Source organism: Caloenas nicobarica, chromosome 1 (assembly GCF_036013445.1).
Source record: "Caloenas nicobarica isolate bCalNic1 chromosome 1, bCalNic1.hap1, whole genome shotgun sequence".
In the NCBI taxonomy this organism is placed as follows: domain Eukaryota; kingdom Metazoa; phylum Chordata; class Aves; order Columbiformes; family Columbidae; genus Caloenas; species Caloenas nicobarica.
The window spans coordinates 85416338-85432841 of record NC_088245.1 but is presented as its reverse complement, the minus strand read 5'-3'; the positions used below and the strand labels follow the sequence as shown (position 1 = coordinate 85432841).

At 44.2% G+C, this 16504-nt stretch overlaps 1 protein-coding gene across 2 annotated transcripts in view; it reads right to left on the bottom strand.

Moving 5' to 3' along the window:
- The window catches only part of PRMT8 (protein arginine methyltransferase 8), a 92442-nt gene that overhangs the window by 46091 nt on the left and 29847 nt on the right, over positions 1 to 16504 (bottom strand). The window contains exons 2-3 of one of the 2 annotated variants that reach the window (XM_065648946.1): positions 9061 to 9157; positions 4072 to 4257 (exon numbers count right to left, since the gene is read on the bottom strand). In XM_065648946.1, the coding sequence (XP_065505018.1) occupies positions 4072 to 4257; positions 9061 to 9126 (252 nt within the window). In that variant the 5' untranslated portion in view covers positions 9127 to 9157. The remainder of the gene's footprint in view (positions 1 to 4071; positions 4258 to 9060; positions 9158 to 16504) is intronic. The other variant, XM_065648938.1, reaches the window with a different exon arrangement.

The following is a 16504-nucleotide window of genomic DNA, read 5'->3' as shown; positions in this document are numbered from 1 at the left end:
AAAGGTTATAAATTCTCCTTTTATTCCTAAGTTCCAGCTGCAGTTCTCTATTCAGCCAGGCCAGCCTTCTTCCCTGCCGGCTCGCTTTCCAGCACATGAGGACAACCTGCTTCTGTACCTCTAAGAGTACCTTCTTGAAGAGCAACGAGCCTTCCTTGACTCCTTTGCCCTTCAGGACTGCCTCCCAAGGGACTCTGTCAACCAGTTTCCTGAAGAGGTCAAAGTCTGCCCTCCGCAAGTCCAAGATAACAGTTCTGCTGACTACCCTCCTTACTCCCCCAAGAATAGAAAGCTCAATAATATCATGATCGCTATGCCCAAGGTGACCTCCAACCAACACATTGCCCACAAGTCCTTCTCTATTCAGAAACAACAGGTCCATTGGGCGTCTTCCCTAGTAGGCTCCCTGACCAGCTGTATCACGAAGTTGTCTTTCACACACTCCAGGAACCTCCTAGACTGTTTCCTCTCTGCTGTGTTGTATTTCCAGCAGACATTGGGTAAGTTGAAGTCCCCCACAAGAACAAGGGCTAGCGATTGTGAGACTTCTCCCAGCTGCTTATATAATATTTTGTCTGCCTCTTTATCCTGCTTGGGTTGCCTGTAACAGAGCCCAGGATGCCCACCTTGTTTCCCTTCCCCTTGATTCTCACTCACAGGCACTCAAACCTATCATCACCCTCATCAAGCTCCAGACAATCAAAACACTCCCTAATATACATGGCTACCCTACCTCTTCTCCTTCCTTGCCTATCCCTTCTGAAGAGTTTATAGCCATCTAATGCAGCACTCCATGCTTCCATGATGGCAACTATATTGTAGTTTTTCTGCTGCGTGATGGCTTCCAGCTCCTCCTGTTTGTTGCCCATGTGAGGAGAGATTGAGAGAAATAGGAAGTAATTTTCCATGTGTTTTGTCACCAGGTACTCTGCCTCATTCAGCAACAGTCTCACCTTCTCCCCAGTTTTCATTTTGCTGTTACTACACCTAGAGAAGCCCTGCTTTGTTACCTTTCCCATCCCTTGCCAGATTCCTGCCCAAATACAACTTATCTTTCCTAACTGTGGCCCTGAAATTACTTCTGGGTCACCTGACCCTTCTGCCTCTTTTATGCTTCTTCTTTTGTTCGAATTTTCCCGAAAGCTTCTTGTTCGTTCATGCAGGCCTCCTGCCACTGCTGCTTGACTTTCTGCATGTTGGGATGAACCATTCTTGGAGGAGGTGAGTTTTCCTGGACCCCTCTTCTCTTCAAGACCATCTCCCATGAGCTTTTTCCAAGCAGATCCCTGAAAAGGATGAAGACTGCTCTCCTGAAACCCAGTGTTGTCAACAAGACAAATAGCATGGATCCTGAGAAAGCATCCATGCTCTCAGGATCCTGAACTTCATCATCTCATGGTCACTGCAGCCAAGCCTGGTTCATTCTCTTCAGTAATTATCAGGGCCAGTGGGCCACCACACACAACCCACACCCCACACACTGATTCAGGTCATCTGTGCCAGGAATTTATGATCATGCATTCAAAAAATGTCCTGGATTACTTATGTCCTGTTTGTTGCCTTTCAGCAGATGTTGGGTTAATTAAAATCTCCCATAGACCAGAAATCAGACTCATGTCTTATGCAAATATGAGACTTTCAGTTGTCTGAAGAAGACCTCATCTACTTCGTTCTGATCAGGTGGTCTGTAGCAGACACCCCCAGCAATGTCAATAATGTTGATCTGCAGTTTAATCCTGACCCAAAAGCTCTCAGATGGAACATCATCTGTCCCACAATGGACATGACGCCATGCATTCATCTGCCCTGTCTCCCTTTTCACCTTCCCAGACCGTCCCTCCTAAGGAGCCTGTATCCAGCTATTATGGCATTCCAGTCATGGGAGCACAGCATCTCTCTGATCCCTGTGAGACTGTAGCCATGCAACTATGCACTCATTTCTAATTCCTCATGTTCAATTTGCCAAGCTGCATGTATTAGTGTACAGGCACTGCAGAGAGGCTCTCTGTCATGTTGATTTTCCAGAAAATCTATGAGACCTTCCCTTGTAATACTGCATCTTGGTACTTCCCTTGTTTGTGTGCTTACACTTGGGGTGGGCCCCTTCTGCTCTGTTTTATTGACTGACTATGAGGTCTTGTCCACACCACTCTGTATCTTTTGCTTACCAACTCAGACCACTACTTCCCCATGTGCAGTCACATGGGTCACCTTCTCTTTCCTCTGTTATTCTTAGTTTAAAGGTCTCCTCACCAGGTGGGCCAGCCTCTTATCAAAGATGCTTCTGGCCTAGTTTGTCAGGTAGATTCCATCTCTTCCTAGCAGACCTTAATCCTCAAAGAGGGTCTCATAGACATAAAAGCTGAAATCTTGTCATTGACACCAGCTGCATAACCAGTTATGGACCTGCAGAAGCACTTCTCCTCAAGTCCTTATTTGCACTGTTAGAATTAAGGCAAAAAACCACGTGGCACACCTTGCTGTTGATCACCATCCTAAGAGCTGTGTAGTCATACTTCATATGCTCCAGGTTTCATTGGTGCTTGTGTGGAGGAGCAGCATTAGTAAACCAAGGCTGGTCTACGGGCTGGACAAATGTCAGAAACCTCTCCACAATGTCCCAGACCTGTATGCCTAGACCAGCAGGTCAGATCAACATATGGGACCTGTCCACAGCAGGGGTGAGACTTCCACTACTATCACTTGTTGCTTCCTCCCAGTGCTTCTGTGTGGCTCAGGGCCAGCTGGTTCTGATGCTTCATTAGACAGAATTTCCTGCCTCTTATCTACAATGAAGGCACTGAACCTATTCTGTAGCTAGAGGTCTGCAGGTGGATCAGGAGCCTTCCTCCTGTTGCCAGACATCACAAGTTTCCAGCTTCACGATCAGAGGAATATCCACTTGCAAACCTGATAAGTAGAGACTCTGACTGCTCCTCTTTTCAGTACAGTTGGGAATTTAGGCTCTTGTGTATTCAAGATCTTGAAGAAAATCCAGTCAGTCTCTTTGTCATGTCCCTGATGCTGCGAAGTGTGCCAACCTGCTCTAGCAGCTCCTTTGCTTATTGCCACAGATCCTCTACCAGTACAAACTTCCTGCAGGCAAGAAGGCAATGTCCCACTTCCCAGCCTCAGCAAGAGGCTGCAGGTACTCCCTGCACTCCCTGAGACCTATAGAGCTGCATCCATCCGTCAGGATCTCAATCTAATTTGAGGTCTCTGATGTGTCTTCAATATTTCTCTTGGGTCTACTTCTCACTCAATTGTTCCTCTATCTTCTTCCATTCTTGGATTGAATTTCTGAAGGCTACACTGGCAAGATGTAACTGGCAGATAGAAATCTTCTGTTTATGTATATGCCCACAAGCTATTACTAGAGTAATGGAAACAGATTCCGTTTGTTGTATGGTTTGTGAAAAGTGCCACTGATTTCACATTGTTGGCCTTTTTGCATCGTAGTCTTTAAGATCCCATCTTATTGGGTCACATAAATTTATGATAGTAGTGTCATCTTTAGAACTGGTCTACAGTCAACTTTTTGATGGCAAATATGGTCCACCATGTATTTTGAATTCTTTCTAGGAGTGTACTTACTGGAGGATATTGAGCTATATGTTCCCATTAATGCAGCCTGTGCATTTAAGTAACATGCCAGGAGTTCAAGAAATTACTTGGCTTCTCATGTCAGTTGAGTAGCTGTTCTGCTAACATCTGTGCTCAAATATGCAAGAGAACAAAAGACCTAACTTAGCAATAAGGTATTTTCCATGTGTGGAGCCCTCATAAATGTACTAAATTGGTGCACTAGTGAAGATCACCACTGTACAGATAGCTAATATGAGCTCTGTAGAGAACACATCTATGTAAGATTCTGAAGGACACAGAGGTTTTGAGTACAGGTCCCTAGAGAAGTGAGTGATATCTTTGGCACTTAACCAGATAATACAATCTTCTGAGGAAAGGCAGAAGAATATAGTTGTAAGCAAGTGGGAGGGGATAACTTAAAAAATCAAAGAAAATAACAACAACAACAACAACAATAATAATAGTTACTGAAATAAAAAATATTACCTCATGAATTCCAAAGTGAGCGTAGGAATCAAAATAATAATCTCTGGATGTCATCTCTTCTGGACTGATGAGCTTTGCCATCTTGCCTCGGCCCGGGCAGCTTGGTTGCAATGGGACATGTATAACAGATTGAACTGGCTTTGGAACAACAGCAGGCTGAGGAGGCTGGGATGGGATAGGGCAAACCTAGGAGAACATGGAATATTTTTAAGAGGCATCATTAAAAGCAAACGTTTTTCTCTATGTCTAGCATAGTGATATTATTGTGACCATCTAGGAGACAGTAAGACCAAAGACACATGGGATATCATAAACGAAATTTAGGCTGCCTTCTGTTCCTGGCTCTTTAATTTATTAGCTGTCTTGGAAAATTTCCTTAATGGCATTTTCCTTGATATTCCTCTGTAGATACCTACATCAGTGCAAAGTAACAGCAAATTATTGGTGTTGCCTGAAGTGACTCCAAATATTAACACAAGGCAGTTAAGAGCTAGGTTTTCATCTTTAGTGTCTTTTTCTGTCAAACTGCTACAGCTTTGTGAGAGGTAAGTTGTAATAAATAAAAAGTTCCCCTGCAAAGAAGACCTCATAATTAAACGATTTTGAACACAGTGTTGCCAACAAGAAGGACAGGACTCACAATTGATTCTTAATTGTCAGGTAATGTTTCTGACTGTGTTGATGAGATAGGTCTAAGAATGCTCGCGATATCTGAAAGTATGTGATGTTGAGGGTCAGCATGTCCAGAAAGCACTGTAGGGAGCTGTGAGGGATATACGATCCCTTAATTTAGTTTCCTGGTGTTGGGAGATGCAGGAGCTATGTGCTACCAACACCCCCTGGCCCATTGCACTTCATTTTTCCTTGCATATTGCATCTCCAACGCCACAGAGCCAGAATGCTCACACCTCCTTGACTTGGATTTAACACCTGTAGCACCTAAGGCAGAAGACAGAATGTTTCACAAACATGAGACTCAGACCGTGGTTTGGTCCATAAGTACATCTGCATCTTTCATCATTAACATGAAGCAAAATGCTGAAAACTGAGAAAGACCGAGCAAGATGCTACAGCTTCACAAGTCATGAAGAGCTTCATATATTAAGAAGGACAATCCTACTTAAAATACATCACCTCCTCTTGTACTTTAAAAAAAAATTTTGGACTTAGTAGTTTCCCAGTGGGGACTAGATTTGCCTGAGCCTCTCCTAGATACTTCTGTGAAGTTCACTCTGTCTCCTATAGCTTGATACTGTGAGACATTAATCCATTGTACTCTCTCTGAATAGCAACGATTAACCTAGTTCTAGCACCAATTAGCTTAGTTCAGCTTACTTCAATATATATATTAAAAAAAAATCACCAAACACAAAAAACCCAACATTTTTTCCCTTCTTCAATTAAAGATTTAAATGTGTCATCATTTGATGCTATCTTTGGTCCATCTGTGAAACAAGTATACTAGTGGTTTATTTTCCTGTAACACCTTTCATCCCTAGAGATCCAGAAGTGCTTTATTTATGTGTCTTTTCTATTTCTGATGTTTTTTACTCTATTACCTCACCCCGTTCACCTCCCACCCAGAATACAATTGTTTCCAATTGGTATTTGTATTTCTGTCCTGTCTAGTTTTTAAATGTCCATCTGCAGGAATTTATCTTAAGAGACTATCTCCTTGCCCATTCATTGCAAGAAACACCTTGACAGCTCAACCCTTCCAGATTTAATCTTCATACTTTCAATTACATACTTGAGGTTATATACCAACATTTTTCTCCATTGGTGTGCAGACTATCAAATTTTTGCAGTTACCTTGCCCTGTAGTCCTTTTGGTATTTGTCTACTGGATTACAAAGACTCATGGAAAAACCTTTTTATGCTAAGGATGTGAAGTTCACAAGAAGTGCAAAATAGCCCGTAATGAAGGGGTTCCAACTGAGACCAGATGAGACAAACATTCAACTGCTTGGAGACAAGGATGTTATATATGTCTGCATTAGGTACATGTTTTTAGGACCAGTAAAAGAATGTTTGCCTTTCACTGTGGATTTTGTTTTTCTTAATGGAGGCTTTATATTGTAATATTTTTCAAAATCAGGATGAAATAGGCAGTTCCTCAGCAGCAGAATCTGAAGCAGAATCTACTTTCCGTTTGATAAAAACTACGCTCGGTTTATTTTAAATTGCAGATAACTATGAGTTCAATGCAACTGCAAATCTCTCTAAACTCTAAAACTGCAAATCTATCCAGATACTGTAAGAAAATTGGGAGAGAGAACTGATTCTTAAAACTGCTTACTTTGAAGCTATTCCTTTTTTAGCCAGTTCAAAGCCAATCGCCGCTCTGAACTTTCTACACAGAACATCTGAAATGCCAGATCAAACTGTCATAGACAAACCTGTCCATTTCTTATCAGCAGGAAATTAATTGTCCTTTACAGACAAGTATAGCTTAGAGTACATTACAACTGCTACATGCAAGGTTACCTAAGGTAATGATGATAGTAAAAATATTGTGAAAACACTGAGGCATGTTCTGAAATCTGAGGCTCTATTGTTCACTTTAAAATAAAGCCCCTGTCCAGAACAACTGAGACTGAGCAGTTATACAAGGAACTTGGCTATACACTAAGTGTCCAAATCCTCAGAAAGTCAAAGCAAAAGATGCAAGCAGGTCTTCAGTATGACAGAGGCATGGCTGGCATATTTAGGCTGCTGCAGAAATAACACAAAGTAGCAAGAAGGACAGCAAAGATCACTAGGGTTTGCAAGCCTGTTATTCATTTGAAAGTTAAAAATTAATTCAGATATCTAAATGTAAATACAAGGTAAGAACTGTGATACCTTTGTGGATCTGAGCCAGGATACTATATCCTGTCAAGAATGCTTAATGGGGACACTCTTTGGGGAAAAGCCAGAATCTTCTTAGTGAGAGGTCACAAATTAAGCAAGCAAATTTCCGGTTTGGTATAAAGAAATAGTTCTTCCCCCTAACAGAGGCTAAGCACTGAAACAAATGCTTAGAGGGTCTGTGTGGTCTCCAACATTGTAGATTGCAAAACTCAGCTGGAGAAGGTCCTTAGCAGCCTGATCTAGCTTTCATGTTCTCTTTTATCTGAGTAGGATGCTGGACTAGGTGACCTCCAGAGGGCCTTTCTACCCATATTATTCTCTACTAGTAAGACATGGACAGTTATATTTGTTATATTTGTACTATGCAGGAGATATAGGTGGCAATGACAGGATAAACTTATAAACCTGAGGCTAGTGTAGACTATGGGATAGGTTATTGTGATGGATCAATCAAGATGGAGTTAATTCCTACATTGCCAGGACATCTGGGTATTCGATACCATATAAGGTCAAGCTCAGGTATAAAGGCAAGAAGCCAGGGGCATGACCTCTCTCCTGCTGGTGGTCCTGGTGGGCTCCTTCTCAGCCTCTGTTTTATGATTGCTCTTCCCAGCCACCGGGGGCAGGGGAGGGGTGAGTGAGTGGCAGGTAGTTTTAGCTGCCAGCTGGCGGGGGGCTGGGGCTAAACTACCACAGTCCTTCTTGGTGAGCTAGCCAGGAGAAATAAAAAGGTTGGGAAAAGGACGAGCTGATCAGAGTGTGTTAAAGTTCACTGTATTAGTTAAGTGGTCACAATGTTTCTTTGTTTGCCCACGCTGCTGTGTCATCTGAATTCCTGTATGTCCCATGTGCTCCCTGTGGGGCTTTTTATTACATCTGGGAAAAGGATTAGGTTTATCATATTGCTGTCCTGTATGATATCAACCTATGAGATCGTGATTTTGTTTCTTACACATCTTTATTGGTATTTTTATAAGATATTGATGATATTTCTGTACCTTGGGTGCCATCCCTCTGAATTTATAGGTAATCGCACCCAGTCTACGGGCAAGACAGAGGGCAGGTGAATTTCCCCCTGTTTCTTCACCTCCCTTTTCTCCTCCAGCTTAGGTGCAGCAGTTTTTGAGGATTTTGAACACCTGGTAATATTCAAGCTAGCATGCTCTTGTTGCTATGTCTTCTGAATCTGTGTCAGGTCATATACAGGGTTACAAAAGGATGTGTTAAGAATATTGCCCACAGATCTGCCCTGAGGTTGGATGGTCACGGGTGAAATGGCATGTGGGAGAACATGGGCAGGTATCTAGAGAATTTCTCACCTCTGATGGTTTGGAGTTTCACTCCTGAACAACTGCAGGACCCTGATGAGGTGAGAGAATATTTAAAAGGAAAATGCTCTCGCCATTCCAAAGAAGCACAACTTACCGCACTGTGCTGGGCCCTGGCCAGTATCTATCAAACACTGCTCAACATCATGCAGCACCCACAGGGCAAAGCAGGGAGTTAAAAAACCAACAGGCACTATGGCTACTCCCACCGTGGCACTGAATGCTGCAGCTGCTCAGACCCTAGTCACAGGCACTGTGGCTACCCAGACCCAGGAAGCAAGTGCTTCAGCTGAATCAGAGAACCAACCTGTGCCTGTAACAGTTGCCCTTGTCCATAAAACAAAATACACAAAGAAATCAGTTCTCTTAGTGAGGGAAGATGATGACCCAGTCCCATCACAAGAACAGGAGGAGGAGGCAGAACCAAAGATAATCACCCGATCTCTATCCCCAGGTGAGCTGCCAGATATGCAAAAGGATTTCAGCCACCGGGATGGCAAGCACATCGTTTCTTGGCTGATCCAATGCCAGGATAACGAGGCTGGTAGCTTGGAACTAGAGAGTAGGGAAGCTGAGCAACTAGAATCCCTGTCTGGGGAAGGGAGCATTGACAAGGCAATTGGAAAAAAGGCACAAACCTTCAGCCTCTGGAGGTGACTTCTCTCAGGCATGAAGGAAAGGTACTCCTTCAAGGAAAATGTTACTTGTCACCCAGGCAAGTGGACTACCATGGAGAAAGGTATCCAGTACTTGAGGGAATTAGCTGTGCTGGAGGTGATTTATAATGACATCGATAAAGACAATTTACCCACAGATCCTGATGAAATCCAGTGCACATAACCCATGTGGCCGAAGTTCCTGCAGAGTGCACCATCGTCCTATGCTAGCTCATTGGCAGTAATGTCCTGGAAAGAAAGCAAGGGACAAACGGTGGATGAATTGGCTGGCCATCTCCGGCAATACGAGGGAAGTCTATATTCCTCCCTGCAGGCCTGCATCTTGGCTGTGGAGAAACTGCCAGACGTGCTAGCTGAAAAACTATCCCGAGAGTTCCAGCATTTTGAAGACAAGTTTCGCTCCCCACCTGTATGGCCTAGGGTCTCAGCTACTCGGAATAAGCATATCTCCAACCAAGATAGAGGGTATACAAAACAGGGCACCCTGTGGTTTTTCCTGCATGACCATGGAGAAGACATGAGGAGGTGGGATGGGAAACCTACCTCAGTCCCAGAGCACAGGTACATGAGTTGAAAGGAAAGACAACCTCAGGCGGAGATTATGCCAGGAAAAATGCTGTCCCAGATTCCAGCGGGCAGTTCCCCAGATATAGTAGAAGAGCTGATCTTGCTTCTGACCCTCTTGAAGGGACTTCTGATTCATTCTTGCAAAAAGGGGGCAATGAGTACCACAACCAGGACTACAGGGATCCTGCCTCCGGCCAGGTGGAGGAGAGGAATAACTGGGTTTATTTGACTCTGTGGATTTGATGGCCTGGAACGTCAGAGCCACAAGAGTGCAAGACTCTAGTGGACACCAGGGCCCAATGTATTCTAATTCCATCAAACTCTGAAGGGGCAGAATCCACCAGCATTTCTGGAGTGACTGGGGAATTGCAACAGTTGACTGTGTTAGATGCTGAATCATGGAGTCATTTTGGTTGGAAGAGACCCTCAAGATCATTGAGTCTAACCATAACCTAACTCTAGCACTAAACCATGTCCCTGAGGACCCCGTCTAAATGCCTTTTAAACACCTCCAGGGATGGTGACTCCATCGCTTCCCTGGGCAGCCTGTTCCAATGCCTGACAACCCTTTCCATGAAAAATGTTTTCCTAATATCCAATCTAAACCTCCCCTGGTGCAACTTGAGGCCATTTCTTCTTTTCCTATCACTTGCTACTTTGCGGAAGAGACTGACACCCTTCGTGCTACAACCTCCTTTCAGGTAGTTGTAGACAGCAAGAAGGTCTCCCCTCAGCCTCTTTTTCTCCAGGCTAACCAGCCCCAATTCCCTCAACCGCTCCTCATAAGACTTGTGCTCCAGACCCCTCACCAGCTTCATTGCCCTCCTCTGCACTCTCTCTAGTACCTCAATATCTTTCCTTTAGTGAGGGGCCCAAAGCTGAAAACAGTATTCAAGGTGGGGCCTCATCAGCACCGAGTAGAGTGGCACAATTACTTCTCTAGTCCTGCTGGCCATGCTATTCCTGACCCAAGCCAGGATGCTGTTGGCCTTTTTGGCCACCTGGGCACACTGCTGGCTCATATTCAGCCAGCTGTCAACCAACAGCCCCAGATCCCTTTCTGCCAGGCAGCTTTCCAGCCACTCTTTCATGAGCCTGTAGTGCTGCCTGGGGTTGTTGCAACCCAAGTGCAGAACCCAGCACTTGGCCTTGTTAAACCTCACACAATTGGCCTCAGCCCAACGATCCAAATCCCTCTGTATGGCCTTCCTACCCTCAAGCAGATCAACACACCCACCCAATTTGGTGTCATCTGCAAACTTACTAAGTGTGCACTCAATCTCCTCACCCAGGGAGGATGAGTCTGACTGGAAAGGACTGGGAACAGCACCCTGTTGTGACTGACCCAGATGCTCCATGCATCCTTGGTATAGACTGCCTCAGAAAAGGGTAGTTTAAGGACCCAAAAGGGTACTGGTGGGCTTTTGGCATAGCAGCCGTGGAGACAGAGGACATCAAACAGCTATCTACCTTGCCCAGTCTCTCAGAGGACCCTTCTGTTGTAGGACTGCTGAGGGTCAAAGACCAACAGGTGCTGATTGCTACCACAACAGTGCACTAGTGGTAATATCACACTGTTCGAGACTCTTTGATTTCTATCCATAAGTTGATTCGTCAACTGGAGAGCCAAGGAGTGATCAGTAAATCACTCACCCTTTAACAGTCCCATATGGCCAGTGAGGAAGCCCAGTGGAGAGGGGAGATTAACAGTAGACTATCGCAGCCTGAATGAAGTCACACTACCATTAAGTGCTGCTGTGCCAGACATGCTAGAGCTCCAGAATGAACTGGAGTCCGAGGTAGCCAAGTGGTATGTGACAACTGACATTGCTAATGCATTTTTCTCTATTCCTTTGGCAGCAGAGTGCAGGCCACGGTTTGCTTTCACCATCCAGTATACCTGGAACTGACTGCCAGGGGTAGAAAGAGAGCTCCATCATTTGTCATGGACTGATCCAGACTGCACTGGAGCAGGGCAAAGCTATGGAACACCTGGAACACATTGACAACTTCATCATGTGGGGTAACACAGCAGAAGAAGTTTTAGAGAAAGGTAAGAGGATTCTTCTGCAAGCCAGTTTTGCTATAAAACAAAGTAAGGTCAAGGGATCTGCACAGGAGATCCAGTTTTTAGGAGTAAGATGGCAGGACAGACGTCCTCAAATTCCAGTGGATGTGGTCAACAAAATAGCAGCTGTGTCTGCACCAGCTAATAAAAAGGAACCATAGACTTTCTTGGAGGTTGTGGGTTTTTGGAGAACACACATTCCAAGTTATAGTCAGATTGTGGGTCCTCTCTGTCAGGTGACCCAGAAGAAGAATGATTTTAAGTGAGGCACCGAGCAGCAGCAAGCCTTTGAAAAAATTAAGCAGGAGATAGTCCATGCCATGGCTCCTGCGCCAGTCCAGGCATGACAAGATGTTAAAAATGTGCTCTACACTGCATCTGGGGAGAATGGCCCTACCGGGAGCCTTTGGCAGAAAGCACCAGAGGAGACTTGAGGTTAACCTCTGGGGTTTTGGAGTCAGGGATACAGAGGATCCAAGGCCCGCTACACTCCAACTGAAAAGGAGATATTGGTAGCATACAAAGGGGTTCGAACTGCTTCTGAAGTGGTTGGTACTGAAGCACAGCTCCTCCTGGCACCTCAACTGCCGGTGTTGGGCTGGATGTTCAAAGGGAAGGTCTCCTCCACTCATCGTGCAGCTGATGCCATGTGGAGTAAGTGGGTCTCATTGATCATGCAACAGGCTTGAATGGAGAACCTAGATCACCCAGGGATCTTAGAAGTGATCACAGACTGGCCAGAGGGTAAGGATTTCAGAGTATTGCCAGAAAAGGAGGTGACACATGCTGAAGAGGCCCCACTGTATAATAAGTTACCTGAGGATGAGAAGCAATATGCCCTATTCACTGGTGGATCCTGTCATATTGTGGGAAAGCATCAGAAATGGAAAGCTGCTGTATGGAGTCCCACATGGCGAGTTGCAGAAGCCACTGAAGTACAAGGTAAATTAAGTCAGTTTGCAGAGGTAAAAGCGAACCAACTGGCTTTAGACATTGCTGAATGAGAAAAATGGCCAGTGCTTTATCTCTATTGATTCATGGATGGTGGCAAATGCCCTGTGGGAGTGGTTACAGCAATGGAAGAAGAGCAACTGGCAGCACAGAGGCAAACACATCTGGGCTGCTGAATTGCAGCAAGACACTGCTGCCCGGCTAGAGAACTTGCCTGTAAAAATGTGCCACATAGATGCCCATGTGCCTAAAAGTCAGTCCACTGAAGAACATCAAAACAACCATCAGGTTGATCGAGCTGCCAAGATTAAAGTGTTTCAGGTAGATTTGGACGGGCAACACAAAAGTGAATTATTTATAGCTCAGTTGGCCCATGATGCCTCAAGTCATCAAGGAAGGGATGCAACATACAGATAGGCTCATGATTGAAGGGTGGACTTGACCATGGACACTAGTGCACAGGTAATTCACAATTGTGAAACATGCGCTACAATCAAGTAAGCCAAGCAGTTAAAGCCTGTGTGGTATGGGGGCTGATGGCTGAAGTATAAATATGGGGAGGCCTGGAAGACTGACTGTATTACACGCCCACAAACCCAACATGGCAAGTGCTATGGAAGCAGCCACCAGATGGCTGGAAACATTTGCTGTGCCCCATGCCACTGTCCGAAACAATATCCTGGGCCTTGAAAAGCAAGTCCTATGGTGACATGCCACCCTAGAGAGAATTGAGTCAGACAACGGGACTCATTTCTGGAACAACCTTATAGACAATTGGGCCAAAGAGCATGGCATCGAGTGGATATATCACATCCCCTTTCATGCACCAGCCTTCAGGAAAATCAAACAGTACAATGGACTGTTAAAGACTACACTAAGAGCAATGGGTGGTGGAACTTTTAGAAACTGGGATTCAAATTCAGCAAAAGCCACCTGGTGAGTTAACACCAGGGGATCTGCCAATCGAGCTCCACACACCATAGTGGAGGATAAAGTCCCTGTGATGCGAATAAAAATGTGTAGGGGAAAACAGTCAGTGTTACTCCTGCCTTGGGCAAAGGCAAACCCATCCATGAGATTGCTTTTGCTCAGGGATCTGGGTGCACTTGCTGGGTGATGCTAAGGAATGGAGGAGTCTGATGTGTACCTCAGGGGGATTTGATTCTGGGTGAGAATACTCCCATAATGTGAATTGTGTGATGGTAATTGCTGCGTAATACTACCAGTACCAATACTAATACACCAGACTAACAATATTCAGCAAGTGTCTTTTAGGTTAATGAAGAATGAACTTCAACAAAACTCAAAAAATGCAGCAAAGATGGAACCAGAGCTGTCTCCAACAACTGGTATCCAGCCATCTCCTCGAGATCAATGCCTTTGACATGCAAACCGTGAGCACAAACTACATGTTCCAGATGCAGCATGCAGCAATACAACAGTCCAACATGGCACTCCATCTTTCCTGCCTGTCCTGATAGACAGAGTCCAAAATCATGGACTCAATGAACATTCCAAAGGAATGAGACTATGCCATGAACTAAGGGAGAAAATATCTGTGTGTATATGTGCATATATATATATGTGTACATGTATACCCTAAGGGTGGTAGGTAGTTGTAGCACGTGGGTACATGTAAGACCTGAACATGACATAAATAATATAGAATACGAGATGGAATGTGCTGCATCAGTCAAGATGGGGTTCATTTCTACATTGCCAGGACATCCAGGTATTCAATACCTTATAAGGTCAAGCTCAGGTATAAAAGCGAGAAGCCAGAGGTGTGGCCTGGGTCAGCTCCTTCTTGACCACATGGTTTAGTGCTTTTGTATTTCTGGCATGAGTTGCAGTTCAGGGCAGGGGGGGAGCGGTTTCAGTGTGAGCAGTGGCCAAGGCAACGGGAGAGTTTCAGCATGACCTCCAGTGGGAGCCTGCTTACCGCTGCTGCGGGGCTGCCATGTGGTGGTATCACAGCATGGATCCAGTTGTTCTGTGTAACCATCACTTTTGCAGGTTCTTTCATTATTGCTGTTGTAACTGCTTATTTGGTTTTTTTTCTTTGGTGTTCCGTTAAACTGTTTTTATCCCAACCCACAAGTTCTGCCTTTGTTTTCTGATTGTCTTTCCCATCCCACCAGGGGTGGGGGAAGGTTTTAGCTGCCGACTAGGGGACGCTGGGGCTAAACTATGACAGTTATAAATTTGGGTTTATAGATTTGTACACACAATAGGAACAGAACCTGTTTTCATGAGATTAAAAACCGCACACTGTGAGAAGAACACAAGAACAAGACATTCTGGAATGAAAAGCTTTTGAAGCTCCATGTAACTGAATTGGACTGAAATGACAGGAAACAAGATGACAGAATGTAAAGAAGGGAATAAATTTGAATATTTGTAGCATTTATAGAAGTCTAAGTGGTTCTAGACCATTCTGTGCACCCGTGCAGGTAACAAAAATGCTCTTCATCCAACCTATCCTCTTGACTGCTTGCTTACTCCACATTACAGTGCAGCTTGGGTACAGCAGCAAAAAGCAGGTGATAAATTGTAGTTATGGATGTTGACATTTAAATTAAGTTGTGTTCTTTTTTATGAAGATGGAGATTTTGCAATGCATGTAAAGTAGAAGGTCCAGTGTAGGGCATTAAAAGTCCTAGTTCAGCATAGGACAGAAGGAAATAAGGGACAAATGTTATTACTGTAATAATAACTGAAATTTACTCTTTGCAAAGTACCTCATGGAAGGATAGAGAAGAATTATTTAAAAAGTGCTGAAAGGTACCTTTCTTCAGGACAAGGTCACATTTTTATTATCTTGGGCATGTGATAGACCTAATGTCTGTTATTGGTTTAGATTTAATGTCACAGACCTAACTGCAACACCTTGGTTTACAAGATCTCTGTTACAAGGAACAGCTGGAGAAATGCCTTGTGCTTTCGCCTGTAGTTTGTTGTGCAGAGCAGATGGTCTGTCACTAGACTCTGTTGCCCATCTGTTTGTTTGAAGCCCTCTAAGTGTCATGAGGAGTGAGCTAAGTTGCATGGTGAGGAGTTTCTCAAGTGCTGGCCAAAGTCTCAAACCTGCTTCTATTGAAGTCAGAGTTTCACAGCTTCAGCTGGGTGGGGTATCATGTTGTAGAACCATTACCCTTTGGTGGATAATATTAAAAGTGAAGTACAGCTGGCAGATGGCTAAATTCATTTTTCATTTAATGGAGTAGAGACTAAGTTACTACAATCAATAATCTGAAAATGAATCCCCACATATAACTATGCTGTTCCCTCCAAATATACAGCATATGGATTTGTTACAGCGTAATGGTCTCTGTCACATGAGTCAAGAATCTGAAAGGTAGAGTATTAAATATTAAATATGAGGTTTAACATTCATGAAGGAGGCAAGATGTGATGTTCTGTGGCGTGATGTTCTATGGTTTTGTTTCCATTCTTCAGTGCAATCAGGAATGGAAGAGGTGGATATACTCAAGCACCCTGGTTATTTTGACACCTATCAGTAAAACTGGCAGGCTGAGAAATACAGGCCAGACGATCAGGACTATAGTGTTTCTGAGAGACATTTCAGACTTCGCAGTGTTTTCTGGCTTAGTACCATATATATCAGGACAGTTAGGAATAGCATACTTTCTAATAGAGCTCTTCTGAATTTGGTGCCTTGCTAATAAGTATGGGCCTTTTGGTGTTTGTATGTTACAGCAGCCTTTCTTCTGTTCCAGAGTCCCGTTTGGAAAGTTGGTTCTGGTGTGTAAATCACAGAAGAGCACAAACTGCAACCAGCAGCCTCACAAGGCCAGCAGCTCTCCCAGGTTGCAGCATGTGGTCTTATATAGATTTACAGCTACGTCTGACATGGTAACACTGCACATTCCTGCTTTCCACTGGGGCATCCCATCCCTTTTAAAGATTCATGAAAGGCAAACAAAACCAAATGAAGAAAAAAAAAAAACCTTCCTATTGGTTTAAGC